This window comes from Mugil cephalus, chromosome 8 (genome assembly GCF_022458985.1).
Source record: "Mugil cephalus isolate CIBA_MC_2020 chromosome 8, CIBA_Mcephalus_1.1, whole genome shotgun sequence".
NCBI lineage: Eukaryota > Metazoa > Chordata > Actinopteri > Mugiliformes > Mugilidae > Mugil > Mugil cephalus.
Window position 1 is genome coordinate 7,440,911 of NC_061777.1, and position 19,701 is coordinate 7,460,611.

At 41.4% G+C, this 19,701-nt stretch overlaps 3 protein-coding genes across 7 annotated transcripts in view; 1 reads left to right on the forward strand and 2 right to left on the reverse strand.

Moving 5' to 3' along the window:
• The window catches only part of LOC125011956 (rho guanine nucleotide exchange factor 28-like), a 36,782-nt gene extending 26,768 nt beyond the window's left edge, over window positions 1–10,014 (reverse strand). For 2 of the 5 annotated variants that reach the window (XM_047591502.1, XM_047591499.1), the window contains exons 1-6: window positions 9,834–10,013; window positions 8,994–9,037; window positions 5,208–5,349; window positions 4,491–4,600; window positions 4,121–4,307; window positions 311–494 (exon numbers count right to left, since the gene is read on the reverse strand). In XM_047591502.1, the coding sequence (XP_047447458.1) occupies window positions 311–494; window positions 4,121–4,307; window positions 4,491–4,600; window positions 5,208–5,349; window positions 8,994–9,026 (656 nt within the window). In that variant the 5' untranslated portion in view covers window positions 9,027–9,037; window positions 9,834–10,013. Of the gene's footprint in view, window positions 1–310; window positions 495–4,120; window positions 4,308–4,490; window positions 4,601–5,207; window positions 5,350–8,993; window positions 9,038–9,833 lie in introns of all 5 variants that reach the window. The other 3 variants (XM_047591503.1, XM_047591501.1, XM_047591500.1) reach the window with 2 other exon arrangements.
• A 242-nt stretch (window positions 10,015–10,256) lies between these two features.
• Window positions 10,257–15,750, reverse strand: utp15 (UTP15 small subunit processome component). Its single transcript, XM_047591507.1, has 12 exons — window positions 15,586–15,750; window positions 14,887–14,994; window positions 14,676–14,768; window positions 14,400–14,584; window positions 13,967–14,145; window positions 13,622–13,747; window positions 13,226–13,361; window positions 12,586–12,670; window positions 12,061–12,216; window positions 11,814–11,915; window positions 11,475–11,608; window positions 10,257–10,963 (listed from the first exon to the last, which is right to left on the reverse strand). The coding sequence occupies exons 2-12, from the start codon at window positions 14,974–14,976 to the stop codon at window positions 10,660–10,662; spliced, it is 1,590 nt and encodes a 529-aa protein (XP_047447463.1). The 5' UTR covers window positions 14,977–14,994; window positions 15,586–15,750; the 3' UTR covers window positions 10,257–10,659.
• A 301-nt stretch (window positions 15,751–16,051) lies between these two features.
• On the forward strand, window positions 16,052–19,662 carry LOC125012642 (transcription factor BTF3-like). Its single transcript, XM_047592700.1, has 6 exons — window positions 16,052–16,170; window positions 17,626–17,694; window positions 18,030–18,143; window positions 18,482–18,683; window positions 18,778–18,834; window positions 19,349–19,662. The coding sequence occupies exons 2-6, from the start codon at window positions 17,626–17,628 to the stop codon at window positions 19,393–19,395; spliced, it is 489 nt and encodes a 162-aa protein (XP_047448656.1). The 5' UTR covers window positions 16,052–16,170; the 3' UTR covers window positions 19,396–19,662.
• Window positions 19,663–19,701: the final 39 nt, after the last annotated feature.

The following is a 19,701-nucleotide window of genomic DNA, read 5'->3' on the forward strand; positions in this document are numbered from 1 at the left end:
CAGGCCAAGTAATAAAACTTTACTAAAGATTTATCATCCCGACTGAGCCTCACTTTGACAGGTAACACTAAAAGGCATTTTATGTGTTCATAAAACGCACTTCAGGCTGTATTTCTACAGTATTCAAGCTGTGCGGGATGCTAACCTGGCGTAAAACTGTGTTGCTTTTACATTTTAAGGAAATCCCTTCCTTAAAATTAAAATGATTCTTTCTTACTTTCGTGTGTGGGAAGGTTTTACACTGAAAGCATTGTGTTTCAGCAAAGCATGGATTCATTTGTGAGTGCCCGGACGGAGTTTGAAATCTTACTGTGAGAGCAGCTCCAGGAGCTCAGTGTTGCCCGCCGCCTGCGCCAGATGCAGCGGCGTGACCCCCTCCTCGTTCGGCAGGCTGATGGCCATCAACCCGCCCGGCTGGCAAAGCAGCAGCTCCGCAAGGCGGCACAGACCCCACCGAACGGCCAGGTGGAGGGGGGACTCTCTGGGACTGTGCTCTGGAGATGAAAGGATGAAATTAAAAAAAAAAAGATAATTCTGCAGAGATAGAAGTGTGCAGTAGGATCTAAAGCGAGAGGGAAGTAGCAGAGAAGAGGAGGACCAGAGGGCAGTAGCAGAGTGGAAACCAATATGTTCAGAATCTTGACTTGATAACCATCTGATTGTGATAATTAACTTAAGTGTCAATAATAGATTTTTCTTTCCCTCTGCTCCACTGACCCACTTCGGCGCAACACGAGCCTTTTGACAAAATGGTGGCAGATCCTCATTTCTGCATCTGCCAGTTCCAGACTGTTAACACTGGATGTGTGCCGTTCAATTTTTCATTTCAATTTTATTCTTGCAGCATAGGCAGTTTTGTTGTTTTGTCATTTGTCATGATGATTATGTGGCTTTTGTCCAAACTATCGCAGCATTGAGCAGAAGCTAAGAATCAGAGTTTGACCTCAGTAGTTGACGATTATAAAGAAAACATGCAGGTAACAGCAATATTAAACTCAGCAGAAGACGAGTGTGCAGCAGCTTTCATAAAAGTACGACAGTAGTCGCTTCTATAATTGAGTTTTCAAGGCAACGTGAGGCAAGTTACACTGGTATAAAGAGGCCGGACATTTCTTGTCTGACCTGAAAGTGCGTTATTGTCCAAGACTCCATAAATAAGTCAGAAGATTGAACGACTTTCAACAAAACACGAAAAACGTGGACTCAAATATGACTGCAGAATGCAGTCAACACGTATTTGGCTGCAGAACCTTATGTGAGGTTTACACTTCTGCAACGATTTGGCGCCGTGGCTTCGGTGACAGCCCAGAACCTACGCCCAGAAATGTAAGCACACGTCACGGCGATGGAGAGTGTAAGAGCTGTGGTTGGTCCACTTGGTAGTAGCGTGTTTCTGCTTTAGCATTTCTGGCCACTTCTCCGTCTCTAAAATTTTCACATTGATTGTTTTGGATCCATAAAGACGGAACGCATCGAGGAAATATTGATGCATCTGTGGCAAACGAGTCGGCCCTAAGAGTAGGCTCTTTGAAGTGAACGATGGGAGTGAGTTCACTCGTTATATGGTGTTGGCATTTGTAAGAGTAAGGAAAATGAGTGAAAGATGAGTGAAAAAAACTTAAACTTTGCGACTTGGTGGTGTGGTGGTTGGCACTGATGCCTCACAGCAAGAAGGCTTGAGTCCGGGTTCGAACGACCCACCAGAGGACAATTTCTTGCGGCAGTTCAATGAGGATTTAAATAAAGCTATTTCAATAATAAACAATTGATGTAATGTAATTCCATTAGTAACTCCCTTTTCACTCTACACATAATTTGTTAATAAAATGATTTAAGCGACAAAAAATCCAAAAGAGCCGGCTCTTTATCGTGAGCCTGAACCAAAAGAACCGGCTCTCTAAAAAGAGCTGGAATTCCCATCGGTGTGAGGAAAGATTAACTGAGGAGGTTTGGAGACACAAACACAATTGGAAAGTGAAGGCGGAATTAGAAACAAACAAACAAACAAACAAAAAAAATGCACTAACTAGTGTTTGGGTGGAGTTTCTTTCACAGAGTGATCCAGACTGTGTAGACATAGGCATAAACTGAGCATTAAAGTACTTTATAACAGAAGGAGGTGAAGCTGTGGGGTTGACAGAGGTGCAGCTTGGTGGTCTGTTTGGTGGGCCCAGGCAGCATGCACCCCAAATGTTAAACTATAGCAGCGACAATAGCAAGGTTTCACTGACAGTAGGAGACCTCCCTAAAAATAAGTCCTTGTAAAGTAGAGAAGTGTGTCAACTGTGCCACAAAGAAATGAAAAGGGGATGAAAAGAAAGCAAGAGAGTGGCAGTGAATTGAACATTAACAATAATATAAATAGCTAAGTGATGCTGATAGCTTAGCCTTGACTACGCTGGAGAGACATTTTAGGTAAATAACTTCCACTGGCATCACAAAATTCTAGCATTAGTTAACTTAGCAGAGTTGTGTTGTCTGTGACTGAGTTTAGTGTCGAAATCGTTGACTAGGGGCCGCAAACTGATAAAAAACTATATTTTCCCCGGCGCTTCAAAACCCTCAAGACAAGTTTTAATTTACTTGAGTTTAGAGAAGTAACCAGCTTTATATTTACTTTACAGATACGCCCTTCTTCAGCTGTTTCAGTTTTTCTATTTGTCCAAGGATATGCGGTATCCAAAACCAGATCAGGCTACAGGCCTTGTTAAGCTTGTTACTGCAGATTTTCCAACGCGTTCGCCAGCTGTATGTCAGAATTTTAATGCTACATTTTTTTTTTTTTTAACAGGACTCAGAAAGAACACAGCGCCACAGAACACTTGATTCCATGCAAGTAATAAGGATTTGTTTTTAGTTTTTCACCGGTGCCTTTAAGAAAACCGAAAGTAAGGAAAGCAAAGGGAATATTGAGGTTTGATAACTGAGTCATCTAAAAAAATCTGAAACGGAGTGATGTCATGAGCGGTTTTATCAAGTTAACTGCAGACCTTTAGAAGGAGACATTGCAATGAAACAGACTGTCCTAACTATATTAGGGCTAAATCTAGTTTGTTATTTGTGTAGGTGGCCCTGCACAATCTTACAAAGAGACGGTGGCATCTATAAACACGGAGGTCAGCGCAGACAGAGGACACATGTACACACATAAACACACTCATCCTGAGATTTATTGAGAGCTGCCTAAGGGCTGCGTCCAGATGGAAAGGCTCTAATAACCACATTACATGCCTGCTTAATTGGCTTTGATGAATTCAACAGAGGGACACATGTGACCATGTTCACTTCCGATTTCAGCCCAGGGAGCATGGAAAATGGGAATGATGGCTGAGAAGAAGGGGGAGGGGGGTGGGGGATGGAGGGGGGGTTGAAGAGTTCACCCTCCTTGCACGGCACTGGCTTCAGGTTTCCAGGACAGTGCTGAGTGATGAGGTCTGTTAACTGCATCTCCGCTCTCAAGAATGTTTGCTCATGAATAGACGGGAAAAATATACAAGATGTAGCCTTTAATCCAATTGAATCCGACGGTTTGCGCTGCAACAATTTATTTCATTCATCTGTTGTTGGGAAAACTGATTTGTGCTGTTTTTAAACATTTTAGGATATCAAAATCTTAACACGCATTTTTATGTAATTAAAAACCAATGCAGTACAATGTGCCCTTGACTGATATATATATCAGTCTGGCGTAACATTATGACCACCATCCTAATATTGTGTAGGTCTCCCTTGTGCCTCCAAATCTTATTAAAGAATGGACATGAGCCTTCTCAGGGTGTCCTGTGGTGTCTGGCAACAGGATGTCGTTAGTGGGGGACTTGCTATGGGGTGAGGGTGTCTGGTCTGGTCTAAGTGGGTGCTACATGTCTAAGTAACACCCTCACGGACGCCGACGAATCCAAACGTGTCCCATCAGAACACTGAATTCTCACAACATGGTGAATGTTAATTACTTCTCCCGTTGGGGGTTTTAATGTTGTGGCTGATCGGTGTATCTGTGCACGAGTGCCCTCCGGCAGGATAAGACATGGCTCAGCAAACCCAACACGTGTTACACAAATTCTCACGTGATTTCGCAAATCTGACAGAAATCCAGCTACTTTGAAAGGTAAGCTCTCACCGTCTCCACTGTGGCTCCCCAGCACATTCCAGCTTTGGGGGATATCCAAGTTGGCCATGGCCAGGGCCACGCGACGATCCATAGCCCAGCGAGAGCTCTGCTGGCCCAGGTTGAAGAGGCTGCTCAGCTCCTTGTGATCTGTGGAGCTTAGACAGTGTCCGTGGATGACCAGGTGCTCTGCAAGGTCCTGAGAAAAAAAAAATAATCAAGCAGAAATATGCAAGTGCAAGACAACAGAAAATGTGTTTCAACAACTGAATAATGACAAATAAAACAGGATGAATTAAAATGTTTTACACTCTAAAACAACCATGTTTTATGTCAGTGATTGACTGACTCTTAAATGAACTCATCGTATTTCCTTCCTTACCTGAGCGTCATCATGAACATACTCTAAAGAAGCCCCGCCCACCCAGGTGAGTGGAGTGGTTTTAGAGCACAGATAAGCCTGGACAGAGACCACCTCAGCCATGTTATGTCCTAAAGAGACACAATAAAAGCTAATTTTTACACCAGACACACATATATATATATAATCAGATTTTTGTTTGTTTTCCTCTGGCACAAATGTTATTTGATCACCCGTGTCTACCTGCGTTTCAAGACTGTAAAGAAATTAGCTAACTGGTGGTTGTCTAGGTCTGAGAAAATGATATAAAGGCCAGCTCAAGGATAAATAAATATTCTCAGATGTTATTTCTGTGCGGTAACAAAGGCATTTTCTCTTTTGTCGGGGAAGGAGCTCGTATTTTCTTCGTCCAGCTCTTCTGCAGGACCGCTTGTTTTCTGTGTCAACCTTCACTGAGGCTCAGTAATGTTGATATATTGTTCGCGGAGCCGTTTCCCTCCCGAGAGGAAGCTGATAAGATGCTTTGCCCTTCCAGACCTCAAGTTATCGACCGCGTACCGTGTTTGTATGTGCGGCCGCGCGCTTGTGTGTGTGTGTGTATGCGAAGATACAAACTGTGCCATTCTGTACATCTGTATATCACACAGATAGGAGTGGAAAACACATTTGTCAGGATGCGCGGGTTAATGCAAAACACTTAAGCCTATTCACACACACATATAGAGTCAGTGCACATACCAGGCACGATAAAGCAGAGCATGACGTCGCTGTGAGCCTTGGTGACATGGACCAGCGTGGATCCCTCCAGAACAACATAGACCTCTGCATCCTCTGGCACCGGATCTAAACCGTCCAGCAATGCAAATACCTTGGCCTCTCCCTGGAATAAAAGACAGGTGGGAGCGGTCAACAGGGGGAATAAAAGAGAAAGATGATAGAGACTCAGGCGTATATCAATTCCTAAGTACACATGCTCATTTTTAAAGACACTACTGTAAAATACACCAAATCCCCTAACAGCATTCCTCTTGGGGGTACAATAAAACATCCCCCCTCAATAAAAACAGGAATGCCTTAGTGTCTACTGCAAAGACCTGCTCTGATCCCAACAGGCCAGAACACTTTAGACTTCACATCTGAGGCAGAAGAAAGCGAAGCGGGGCAGAACGGTCACGCTGATCTAGGGGATCACTGGTAGCCTTTAAAATGCCGGGTAAGATGTGGGTATGACAACATAGCGCCTCTCAGGACTATAAATCCTTACTTCAAAGGCCCAGATTGAGCTGATTACGTTCTTGGTCACTGATGCATCAGTGGCCGAGGATTGAGGCCAATTCTGTGCTCCAGTTTTAATTTCAAAATAATAAAGTGATGAATTAATTATCACCATAAAAAAACATAACAACTTAAAGTGATTTAAAACATTCTGATATAAATCTGGAATTATCCAAAAATAATAAAAATAAAAAAAATCCAAAAGTTATTAAATGTAAGCAGACAACACATGTCTTTACAGTTATTGGTTTATAAACCCAGAAAACTTTTATGAAGAACTAGCACATACAGTAAGTCACCGACAAAATCCTGTATGGTGCATGTACACCATTATAATACACATTTTGTATTCACAGTGTTTGGTTGTTTTAGGATTTCTTTTTTGTTGCCGGTATTGGCAGCGGAGAAGCTTTTTCTGTTGCAAAACAAGACAAACTTACCCCCAACCAGGCTGAAAAAGAATTTAAGCAGGTGATAATAATCAATTTGTCAAAGAGCATTTAACATTTATTTGTTCTTTGTTTAATTTGTATGAAAAAATGTACAGACTTGAACATATTTTTGCCCATGCTGATGTCTGAATGTGATTTTTTTTATTATTAATACTACTGTGCATCAGTGGCTGCAGTGGGTAGATATCTAACACGGAGGTAATGAAATTCAACTGAACATCCAAATTTAGCTCCTGCCCCTTAAAATAAATAAAAAAAATAGATAAAATGAAGCGATCAAAACAGCTTTTCAGCGCTCATGTGTGGTTTTACTGAGCCGCTCGCCTTGTAGCGCCATCCAACAGTCACGGGGAAGAAATCTATTGTACAACATATCAATTTGTCCACCTACAGTGGCCTCGATAGACCGCTGAATTGAGGACACAAGACACCCTGTGTGGGTTATTCTTGGAAACATGACTGACTGGGGCGGGAGAAGAGGAGACAGGCTGAAGAAAAACAAAACGTACAGCAAAAAATGTGGAAGGTTTAATGTGAAATGTTCGGGGGGTTAAAAATGTTTATTTTTTAAAGTAGTTTCTCTTTCTTTTCACTAGGGAGACGAGCTATTAGCCTTGCGTCACCTCAACAGCTGACCTGATTTCTTTAGAGAACTTAAAGGCTTTTCTCTTTACTCATTGTGCTGTCTCAGACAGAGACTCTGTGAGTAATCCTGCCTCCGTTCCTCCTCATCTCACTTAATCCCACCTCTGGCTTCACTTGCGCTATTGTTTGACGGAGAGAAATCAGGTTTGCCGCAAATATCAAAAATGTCCACACATTTTGTCCTGCTGCCTCATTAAGACTCCTCACGTCTGCGTGATGGGCCAGACAGCGACCACTAACGATAGCGGGGCTCGGCCGTAGGGACTACCGGAGGAGGAACGAATCGGAACAACACTGAAAAACTTTCATTGACCTTGTGTGAAGGGTTCAATGAGGTGTGTCAGTGCAGGCCGATAAATCATATTTTCATTGTTGTCATGATCTGAATAAATAAGTGAAGGAGATTTCATTTATATGTACCGTGCAGTCACACTGAACGTGTGAACATTTGGAGTCAGATGGAGTACTGGATATACAGACGTTAGCTAGCATGAGCGTTGAGGAAGGAAGGAGAAGCAAGACAACTACGGACATATCATCATAAAAAAAAGCTTTGTTTTTGTAGAGTTATAGAGAGATTAAAAAGCTGACAGATTTATGTTATTGGTTTATAGAATAATGTCTCCACTGCTAGTAAATATATCTCCATGCATTTTGGCAGAGACATCCATGTTGCACAGAGGACTAATTCAATTGGCTCTGTTGATCTTCTGTCACTTCATACAGCACCACCAGCAAGCCAGAGCTCCCAAGCAGCCTATAATACATCCCATCTTCCACTAAATAGTTTGGCACACGATTTTACACAGACTTTTATTCCTGATCCCCAGAACATCAAACAGTCCATCAACGTTTCCAATTGACTTTTGGGAATTCCTGAGTTTCCCTCCAGCGACAGTAGCAGGTTGACACGTGGTTTTGGAGGAACTGCCACGAGTGTTGGTGCAAACATTAATGTCCAATATTTGTCAGATTTGTGAAATATACTTGGAAGGTTATTCACAGTCCCGTTAAATGATTGCGATCGTGAGCATCTTAGCACGCTAAGCTTAGTATTTTGGCCGATGCCCTGCAGAGTTGCTGGCGTGTCTTTAGACTAGTTCTGTAAAAGGTTCAACTTTATGGGATATATTTGAAATGTCGAGGAGGTTTAAGGATTTACTTTAGTTGCAATCTGCAGGTCTTGCATAATAAAGCTTTGAAACTCTAGTTTCCTTTCTTCAGTTTTAAAATCTGCCCTCTACTTTTAGAAATTTGTTGTTGAATGCTCAATTCCAGCTGCGGACATGTGCCACAGTTTAATAGTGTGTCCCCATTAAAGTTAAGGTGATCCTGAGTAAAGGAAAATTTTAGATACTGACGTCAGAAAGGATTGAAGTAGATTGAAAACAGAGGGAGTAATATATTGAATGTGTTCTCTCTTTGATCTTGGGAGCAGCATTATTTCTCATCAGTGTTTGCTTACAGGACATTGTTAGGATCCCAAAGTGAAACCAGCGAAAAAAATATTTGACCACAGTCCTGCCCTGTTTGACTACAGTTAAATCACAGACAGCAGATCAATTCAAAGGTTTTTTACCACGACCGAAAACCTCACAAATCAAACGAAAGGCAAATTCTTTTACTCCGGTGGAGTAAAAAAACAAATAAAGAACACGGCTGGGAATGAGTCACAGAGTTACTGATTTGCTAGTTGTGTACACAAATGACTGGCTGCTATTGTCACTGTTGTGCTGATGGATGAGTTGTTTTTATTTTCAGGGAAACTGCGATCCAGTGCTCAGCAAAGCCCCGGAAATGATTAATTCCAAGAAACACACAGTCCGAAGTTGTCCTAGCTCAGATTTGACATGAGGGTCTTATTAGAAAAATTATAGATGAGGTCATTTCAGTGAACCTGATGAATGACACATACCGTACTGATGCACGAACAGAACACAGTCGCATCCTTTCAGATACAAAATCTCTTGCTTTTTTCACTCAACATTGTGGTCACTTTGTGCCGTCCTTTTTTTTTTCTTTTTCTTTTTTCTAAATGAGGCTGCTGATCCCTCATTGCGTTCCAAACTCAATTTGCAGAGATTTTCCAGAGGGATAACTCACTCCAGAGATTAATAGAAGAAGCTCGTTGCAAACTGGAGCACATACTTACATACAGAGGTACTTTCCTCCTGCTCAGCTCCATCTGCACAGCAACTGCAGAAAAAAACAGACATTAAAAAAAAAAAAAAAAGAATTTTGAGAATTTTTTTGCCACGTGACTCCTCATTACTTCTTTTAAGTTTTTTTTTTCTGCTTTTCCCCCTGATCCCGAAGAGATTATCGAACCTTCTCTGTGCCAAGCAGTGTCAGAGGGCCCTCTGATGAGACAGGATAATCTTTTGATCCTAAGTATGTGAATAATGATTTTAATGATTGTACTTTCCGCCTGGCGTGTAGAGACAGTACCAGAACACCAAACCTGATATGTAAGGAGTCTAATAGTGTGTGTGTGTGTGTGTGTGTGTGTGTGTGCTGGTGGGAAATCGATTAATTTTCAGTGCTGCAGGGTTCAGATCTGTTCTTTATCAGTAGCTACTTCCTGGACTGGAGACAACAGCAAGGTCTAAACATAAAACAAATGTTTCCTGTGCAGTCACATTTAGTTTTGCATTTACAGTTACACCTTTTAAATAAACTAAATTCTGCAAAAGTAATGCACCAAAACAACTGGAGAGAACATTGTCCAGTATTCTAAGTGTAGCTAGCTTTATGACACAGCAAAAGTGTTGATCACAGGTGGAATATTAATGGATATCACATGCATTTTTCTTTATTTTGTTTTAAGACTCAAGGAGATTGCATTTCAATGCTGACCCATTTAGCTGCATAATAAACGAGGCTCTGCTTGTAAACCGAGAGTGTTGACATATTAGCAGTGACATTAATAAGGAGCAGACACAGAAATAAAGTCATCAGGTAACGGAAAAGGCATCATCACTCTTGCACCTACCTTCTCAGGAGCTCAAACTCCGGCTGGAGAAACCCTGACAGCAGCCTTGAAGCGATCAAAATAAAAGCCCTCCTCCTACTTCGGATTCATCCTCGTTTTGCGCGCTGTTAATTTGAGGCTGCAAGTTGAGAGGCGGCCTTCAGCTGTTCGCAGTCTGAGCTTCAGCCTCCTCTGACACAGCATCACCCGCTCCTTCCACTGTTGATGCCTTTTCTTTCTGTCAGTGTCTTCCGTCTGGTCAAATGCAAATTCCTCCTTACAGGTGAAAGTTTATTTGGGGTTACAGCGACCTCCAGTGGAAGGCGACAGAACAGCAGGAGAGCAGAAGAGAAATCCCCTCCACGTGGAGAGATTTATTCGAAAGGGGAAATGTGCCAAAGAATTTAAGTCGATCCGATTTTATTTGAACACAGTTACTATCGATTTTAATATGACAAATGTTTTTATTTTTATTTAATCTGCTTATAAAACAGTGTCAGGTATGATGAAAACACAAAGCAGACAATCACAGTGGACTCGTTCAAACAGTCACTCACATTTACAATAGAAAAGACTCCAAGTAAAAATCAAGGTGTTGCTGTACATCCACACAGAGATAGTACTCTCCATAGAGTAAATGCATGTTCTCTTGTAACTCACACTGAGGTCAAAGGTCAGAGTGAGATTATCAGCCACTTAAACTGGCTCCAAAATGTTTTCTTGGTGAAGTCTATGACAAGCAGCCCGCCACGTCAGGAAATGTATGTCTGATGTCTTCAAAAGAGGTTTTAGAGTTGTAAAGGTACTCTTAACCCAGTCTAAAGCAGTTGCAGACTTCCTACGAGTCTCAGGTGACCTGGAGCTCAGGCCTCGATGCGCCGGCTTCCGCCGCCTGAGCCAGGCCATTTGACCTGCTGACGCCAGAGCACGGCACCTCCTTCCTGGGCAGGGAGGAGGCGAACATTGTGTCCAACATGCCCAGCACCTCCAGGAGTTCCTTCTGGTAGTCGATCTCCCTCTCCAGGAGCTCCTGCAGACGGAGCAGCTGTCGGTCCACGACCGGCGACTGTCCGATAACCGACTGATAGATGTCCAGGATCATCTCTGCAGCGGTTACGAGGACAGGAGCGAACCTGACGTCGACCAAATTCCTGGAGAAGAGAAGCCAAAAAAATAATAATTATGTAGCAAATTTGCATGACTTAAATTAACCCATAGAAGCCTCTAATAATCACATTACACTGGTGAAACGTAACCACCCCTTGCCTAATATGCTGTTGGTTCCTCGTCTGCAATGAAAACAGCTGCGACACAAAATCAGGACCCATCTTGCCAGACTATGTGCTTTATCCAAAAATTACTGGCAGCTACGAATTTTATGTAGAAATATCTTTGCAGGCATGCACCGTGAAAGACCCCTGAATGTGCCCTGTGGATCTGACACCGACACTTAAACAGCAGATCCTTAAAGCTGCAAGTAGGAGGCGCTGCAGAGCGGAGTCGTTTCAGCACAGACCCCAATATTGTGTCACTGGTTCATTGTCTGTCTCTCCTCAGATCACCGTCGCAAGGAACTCCCCACATGCTGACTAGGAGCTCATGATCCAGCTGCTCAATAACTACGGCAAACAGCTGCTCAATAACAGTGCACCTGCGACTCACCCTATGAGGAAGCTCAGCAAATGAGAGAGCCCCTGCTCGTCTCTTCCAGCAAGCGCGTTGTTCAAAGTTCCTCTTCGATCCAGCTCCTTTATAACAGCCACCGTGACCTCTGGCTTTCTCAGTCTTACCCACGTCTATAAGCAAAAGTGCATGTACATGTAGATTAATGACATTCAAACTGCACATTATTTGGCCATGTGTGCTAGTGCACATTATGTAACTCAGAAACATGAAAGAGGCTGTCTGCTGCTGTTGTATATTGCAAAGTGGAAAAAACTAAACGGAACTTGAGACTTTATTAAACCTGGTTAATAATCTACAAATGACTGTGATAAATACCTCCAATGCTGCATCCAAAGCCTTGGAGACGTTAAATTTTTTGAGCTGCTTGTCATATTTGGCCAAATGTTGCTTCACCGATTTGCTGACAAGATAATCGTCCTGGAAAAGAGAGAGAATCAAGAAATAAATAAAGAGAGAAGAGAGAAGTAAAACATTCTTATACAAGTATTGAAGTATGTGGAAACAATACGTTTGTCTTCATTTAATACACACTGGGGCCGCATCATGCTAAACTTTAATTTACCTGCTTAGGGACGTAGTTCTTCCCTTTTACAAAAACACGATACGTTGGCCGCCGCCTCTGCTGGCCGCCCATGTCCTTCGACTCGTCGGGACTTTTCCTTTGTTTGATGCTCAGAATACTGTTGGTCATGCCCACAACAATAGACTCGTCGTTTGGCTGAGGACAAAGGAACATTCACAGCCTTAATGTTGTGCGCACGTTTTTAGAAAAAAGATAAAAATGTCAAAGATTGTGGCGGTGGTGACTAAAAGGGAAACGTCAAGTAATAAATACTTTATTATTAGGCTGTCTGAAGCTGCACACTGTGCACTCTTGAAAGCCAACGCCAAGCTCACATCTGCTTTTTACTAAGATGATTGGCAGCACTGGATATATTTGCTGGCTGCCGCAGACACTGAGTCTATTACTTTGCAGTCTCAGAGAAGGAGGTGACCTTCAGAGACAGAGTTGGGGTTTTTGATTCACTTACTGACTTACTTCCCATACACTATGCTAACACTATATATGGTAGTATGCATTTCTTACAGCCAGAGCCAGACTGAGGATGGAAGCAGCGTAGTCAAAGTTGTGGACCACTTTGTAGTTGGTTGTGCTGTACACCTTAACGTGCCTGAAAGACAAACAGAGGCCATTCATTAGATGGGATTCATTCATTCATTCATTCAGCCTTTATTTATACAGGGCAGTGCCAAAGAGAGTAGTTTCATTCACCTTTTGAATGGACGCCCTGAGTAAACAGGACAGTTAATAGACAAATAATTCACTGAGCGTTTATTATTTATAACTCTCTTGAGAAATACACTCACTTAACCTTAGGCACACATACACATACACATGGCTGTAATAGTAATCAGTTTATGTGGTATTTATGTCAGAGAGGAGGCAACTCAAATAAATAACTGTTATTTAGTCCGGCCCATTGGACAACAGGGGTGGCCAAAACAACAGGAATACGTGCGAGTGCTACACATGTAGTTAAATCAACAACTCTGTTATTATAATCTGAATACCATAACCTGATTTAGAGCAGGACTGTTGTTGACTCTTGCACTTTCACTAACCTACATATCGAACCGTCGAGTGTTTACTGGCCTTCGACTCTTATAAGGTTTTTCTTTGTCTGCCATGTCAGACATGCATACTCTACACCCGGTAGTTTCCTCACCTGTCCAGAGAAGCTGATAGCAGTCTCTGTCCGTTGCTCCCGAGAGCCAAAGAGGTGACAGTTTTGTGATGGTTCCTAAGCGACACCAGGGGCTGACCTCCTTTTAGCAGGTCCCACACCTTCACGTAGCGCCCTCCTAAAGAAGGGTGATGGAAAGTCATTTAATCAGAAAGTGTTTTTTGGGGGAGTATATGAGAAACTGTACAAGATGCGTCCGGGCAGACAACATTATTGGTCCCAATTTTAACATTTCTTTCATCTTTTACAACAACTTGTTTCAAGCTGAACAAGGACAAACAACCCTCCATTAAAATCAAATCGTTTACATTTGTTTTGAAAAGCAAGTTGGCACATTTTCTGGATTTGTTCTCGTAATTCATCATCAGTCTTTTCTACCTGCAGAAACAAGGAGTCCCTCTGAGGGGTAGAGAAGGAGACTCTCCACAGGCTGGCCATGGTCCATGGTCATCACACTCTTATCCACCCTGGCGTCAAACAGCTTAAGTGTGTGGTCATATGATCCTACGATAAAAAACAGAAATTGTAAGTCACGCGAGAACAGACTAAATTTTTCTTTCTGGTAAACATCCCTTACTTTACAGTTAACTACCTTAAACTAAAAGTCACTGTGATATCTGTCTTACTGAGTACACAGAGTGTTCAAACTTGTATAGAGTTAGCTTCCCATTCTCTCTTAAACACGTCCAGACAATATTTAAAGAGGTTGATCTTCCTTCTCACCGGTGAAGAAGAGGTTGCCGTTGAGTTTGCTGGTGACACCGCAGCGAATGTAATCTGTGTGTTCTTGGTATCTGTTGAGCTCGGTGGCATTCGGGATGTCCCACAGTCGACAGGTGTAATCATCTGAACCCGTGAGGATCTGGTAACGTTCTGTGGTGAAGTCTGTTACGTGCACAGCCCTGAGAAAAGAAAATTAAAATAAATAATCCACATGGCACGCCATTTTTTATTTTTCGACAGGAAGTCGATTCAGGTGTTGTCAGAATTCTTGAGATCATCATGAAATTCAGTCGATGGATCACTCAAGGAATCATCACTCAACAATCCAGAGATACTGCTCACTGGCACAGGTTTTCTGTTATTATTAACTCAGTTTTCCATCTATGACAGAACAACCAAAACGCTGTCAGATAGTGACGTGTACGATGCTTACTTTGTGTGCCCTTTGAACATCCTGAGCGCCACCTTGCCGCTGACATCAAACAGCCGGACAACAGAGTCTTCACATCCCGCCACCAGCAGCTGACCGTCGGACCTGAACCTGCCACAGTACGCTGTATCCTTAAACCTCGTGAATGTCTTGACGGGCTCCTGGGAGAACGGCCCGTATATGTGGATCTGTAGAAAACATTTAATACTCGATTAGCCACCAAGGACAAAAGCGAGTGAATGAAACTTATCTGAACATATACAGGAAAAGCCAACCTACTCTTGTGAATGCTGTCACGGCAAAATTATGTGGATGCACAGGAGAGAAGTCTATGTTTGTGATGGCTCCAAATTCTTTTATCTGGACTGGAGCCTGCGAGATAGGGAAAAAGAAATTAAACACGCATTTTTGGCAGCTCAGATATCGGGTATAGTACAAGACATGTGTGGTTCACAGGCGTATTAAAACAGTATAAAGAAAAGAAATTTACCTTGTAGTTTTTCCAGTACTGTGTGTCTTGTGTGACTTTCTCTCCAAGCTTTGGATAGACTTGGATTTTTGTAGGTTTAAATGAAGCCATGTCTGTGTTGCTCTTTGTCTGTAACAACAAAAACATGGACATTTAGAGATGTGTCACCTGGGTTCATTAACCTCTTGGTTGGTAGTTTGGGGAAGGGATAGACATGTGTAAATAAGCAGAGATGTATAATTTTAATTTGATTTTGTTGTCTATCTTAACACTTTCATAAAGTTTTAACAATAGGCCAAAGCACCACTAGTTTGTCAGACTGAGAGGAATAACATTAACTTTACATCTGTTAGGTTTCTTACGAGGAATTAATTCTGATACGACAATATCGTCTTGATCCACAATAATAAAAACATGCCAAAAAAACAAATATCCACTTAGACACACTGAAGGTTTTTTAACAAACAGCATGACACACAAACATGCAATCTAGTCTAAGCTAACAAGCTCACTTTCTTGAAGTTTTGAATTGTACATTAAGAGCTTAACTAAAGACGACGTGCAATTAGACACATGACGTTAAATGTTAGAGATTTGAGGACAAAAACATCGTTTTAGACATATCATGACCCAACGTGTTCAGTTCAGCGCAACTTAGCGAGCACACGGCACTTTAGCCGGCTAGCATTTTCTATTAAACTGCGCTCTGATGGTTCTCACCTGTGAACTAAGATATCCAGCAAGAAAATACGCTTTTTTTCACGTACGATGAGAAAAAAATAGTTGATAGTGATATTGGTTGTCCAGATAAACCAATAAGTTGTTCATTTTAAAATGTGATCACGTTGCTCCTCGGGGCACAGGAGGACGCCATGACTGTGAAGGTATCTACTTCCGCTATGAAAGGCATATCTTTTATGTTTATTGTAAAGGTGCTCAATTTAAAGACTTTTTTGTTAGTTAGTTTTTTTTAAAATCAGTGACAAATTACGATACTAACGGTCCCAATAAATAATTAACTTCAATAATTTAATATATTTCCATTTCGGCGAAGTCTGTCTGAAACAGCGCTGTGTACAAGAAGCATGTATCAATATTTAAAATCGTTTAAAAAAAAACATTTATTTGGCATTGTAAAGGTAAAAAAAAGACTGGGTTTAGTAAAAATAAAGTTTAATTATATGATTTAAAAAAAATAACCGTAGACATCCGGTAAGTTAGGCATCTGAGTGCGTCACTTCCTGTGTTCCCTCCTTTCTCCGAGCCTCTGTCGACTGTGTGATCCGCGTGTTTACACACTCCCAGGTCAGTTCATGTCTGTCTACGTATTTTAGCTGTCTCGGACACATATAACTTCACCTTGACATGGGATGATCATTCCCCGTGTCACATCAAGCGTTCAGATGCGACGACAGATCGCGTTGTACTGGAATACTAACGTCAATTTTAGAAGGCCCAAGCTAGCGGTTTAGCTTGGTTTGCTAACTAGCCGGTAGTTCAATTGCCTTTTTTAGAGTTACACTTACACAGACTTTAATGATCCACAGGGGAAAGTGTTTGGTCGCACATAAAACACTCTTGAGAACCACAAGTAAAAAGAAAATGAGATTAAAACAAAATCTACTGAAATGAAGTTAAAAAAAAAAACAGTAGTATAAGCAAAGAAATGTATGGTATTAGCATATGAGAAATAAAGATGGAATAACGTTAATGTGCATAGGCATGATAGTCAGGTGCAATAGTGTCCATTACCATAAATAACATAGAGTTATCAGTTACAGTGAGCTGTTGTACAGCTGGATGGAGTAGGGTATGAATGAATCCTTTGTAGTAATTATTATTAGACTTCTGCCGTCTGGAAAGAGATATAACTTCCCTAAGAGGGCCAAATGAAATATAAATCTTAGATGATTTGTTCCCTCAGCTGTAGGGTTTCTAAATAAGCTTGAGGCATGTCCTTGTGCTGTAGATTACATATATGGTCATGATAACTCACCTGATGGCATTTATTACTTATATCTATGTTTCTATGTATTGTACTGTCCTGTTTTATGGTATGAATTTGGTTGTCGACTGCTGTTGCAAACCAAATTGCCCGAGGTGGGACAATAAAGATTTTATTATCTAAAAAAAAAAAAAAAACCTTCCCAGTCTTGGAAACTGACAAATCACCCATGAGGCCATTGGTAAGGAAGAGTATACTTGTAAAGTTATTGCTTACTGATACCTCTGAGCTTTGGGGAATGTTTCCACTAACTTTAGCTGAGCACCTCTGTCCGATACAAGCAGAACACGAGTCGAGACTTTTGAGAAGCTATTTCTGGCATCTGGCAGCTGTGCATTCTGTGTCAAAATGCAATACGGTGGGCGGAGGGGTGTCGGGGAGACCTGGGGAGTTTTGGGGTTGATTTTTCATTTTATCTACAAACCTCATTTTTCCTGCGAACTATTGAAATCAGACATTAGGTGATTACACTTAATGTTTTTTACAGTGACACAATTAGCATATTTCTATCACTGAGTTTCATTTCTACAGCAAAATGAAATGAGAAGGTCTAGACAAACTACACTCATAACAAAATCAGTTTTGACTCAGCTTCCCCATAAATATTAGTGTTGTCACAATATGGGATAATGGGATGACTCTCTGGTTTTCCTGTTCTGTGTCTAAAGTGATTTTTTTTTTTTTTTTACCAAGGGACTGAAAATTCTGTGCACCAATTTAATTTTCTTATGCTTATGTGTTGTTTCTTATGCCAGATGAAGGAGTCAATAATGAACCAAGAGAAGCTTAACAAACTGCAGGCGCAGGTCCGCATAGGAGGCAAGGTGAGTAAAAGTGACATATTAGTTGTGGCGTTATCTTACATATGAAACACAGAAGAAACTCAGCGAAGACTCACTTCTCTTCCACACTGAGGTACCAGAGATGGTTCAGGCACCTGATAAGGATGCAGAAAACCTCCTCTTAGAGGTCCAGTTTAGCCACTGACCCAGAAGAAATATATCTCCGGCTGACCTAGGGGTAGCTAAGAATCCCACAGGAGGGACCAGAGGAAGCTAGTGGACTTAGGGAAGCCTGTGTGTCCCTGCTGCCCCTGTTAGTACATAATCCCGAAATGGTTTGGAAACTAATAATCACTGCAAATGTGTGTCTTCTATAGGGTTCAGCCCGCAGAAAGAAGAAGGTGGTGCACAGAACAGCCACAGCAGATGACAAGAAGCTGCAATTTTCCCTCAAGAAACTCGGAGTCAACAACATCTCTGGAATTGAGGAGGTAAGGAAGATTAGATCTGTAATGTACAGCAAAATGTAGATAAGTAAGTTTATTACACTGATTTGGTTATACACTGGTTCTATCTGTTAATAATAGTGAAAGCATAACATGACACATAAAGCTAAATGTAAGTAATAGTTAAAAGTAAAGTCACCACATATTGATCTTTTAATGATAAGTAGAATTATTCAGATCGCAAAGTTAATAAAGATTGCATTTATTTTCGAGGTAAATAAATTAAAAGAGCAACACGATCTGCTCAAAATTTTACTTCAGTTATCAAAGGGTGACTCTCATTTCCTTTTTTCTCACCTGTTCCTTTTTGTGTTCCATTGCAGGTGAACATGTTCACTAACCAGGGCACAGTGATCCACTTCAATAACCCCAAGGTTCAGGCATCCTTGGCCGCCAACACCTTCACAATCACAGGCCACGCTGAGAACAAGCAGCTCACAGAGATGCTCCCAGGAATCCTAAACCAGTTGGGAGCTGACAGCCTTACAAGCCTCAGGAGACTGGCAGAGAGCCTCCCCAAACCAGGTATGCATACTACTTCTATCTTGATCTGTTTGTATAAGTAGTTTTGTGTGCTCTCTGTTAACAATTTGTCATCCGCTCCCATCCACTGTCACAGCTGGAGAGAGCAAAGCCCCCATGGCTGCTGTTGAAGAGGAAGATGATGAGGTTCCAGGTAAACAGTTTCCCACATATTTTTTTAAAACACATTGCTAATTGTGTACTATGTTGCATTAACAGCAGACCTAGTCCAGTATGTTCTCAAGGGTCACGCATGCAGTATATAATTTTATTATTTCAGTCATTAATGACCAAACACAGCCGTTAATGTGACCTGCACCGACCGCATGTTGCTCAGTTGCTACAGTTGTACATTAATGTGCAACTTGAAAAGGTCATACAGTATTGAGAATATCTTTGGATTTCAGTGTATATTTTCTTATTACTTCTAAAACAATAAAATAGAATTAGATAAGAAATGTCACAGTTGGGTTTAAGTTGCTGATTTGGTGGAGGTTTAGATTAATACCTATTTTTTGCAAATTAACTCTTGCAACAGACTGGTCGTGTGGCTTCATGCATCACCATCGCTCATCAAATCTGTCGTTTATTGAGACACTATCTTGATATGTTAATGGTTTACCTTTCACAATTCATTAACCCTCGGTTTCCATTGTTTCCACTTTTAGATCTCGTTGAAAACTTCGATGAGGCGTCTAAGGACGAGGCAAACTAACAAGCATCTCAGAGCCCCTCTCGACTCACTGTACTCCAACACCGCAACAACTTGCTCATCCGTTATTTTGCGTCTTCAAACAGATGTAAAATCAACTTTTAATACCAGCTGTTACTTGTTCTGCAGTACAAGTGAAATTTTATTTAATTCAGTGGAATGTGCACACCCTTTCTCTTTCTCACGCTGCCTGTCATGCATTGTGATGCCCACGCATCCAAAATGTATGGGTGGAATTAATCTTGTAATAAAGATTACATTTGAATTTTTTTTTTTACGCTTCTTCAGTTGCTTTTAACTTTGAGTATA

Bases quoted from the DNA above. Each gene is read 5' to 3' on its own strand.
- utp15 (XM_047591507.1), bottom strand. From the start codon at position 14,976: ATGGCTTCATTTAAACCTACAAAAATCCAAGTCTATCCAAAGCTTGGA. The intron at 13,748-13,966 runs GTGAGAAGGAAG...TTTTTATCGTAG, and splicing joins CGGCAACCTCTTCTTCACCG to GATCATATGACCACACACTT. The intron at 12,671-13,225 runs GTGAGGAAACTA...TTTGTCTTTCAG, and splicing joins CTATCAGCTTCTCTGGACAG to GCACGTTAAGGTGTACAGCA.
- LOC125012642 (XM_047592700.1), top strand. From the start codon at position 17,626: ATGAAGGAGTCAATAATGAACCAAGAGAAGCTTAACAAACTGCAGGCG. The intron at 17,695-18,029 runs GTGAGTAAAAGT...TGTCTTCTATAG, and splicing joins AGGTCCGCATAGGAGGCAAG to GGTTCAGCCCGCAGAAAGAA. The intron at 18,835-19,348 runs GTAAACAGTTTC...TTCCACTTTTAG, and splicing joins GGAAGATGATGAGGTTCCAG to ATCTCGTTGAAAACTTCGAT.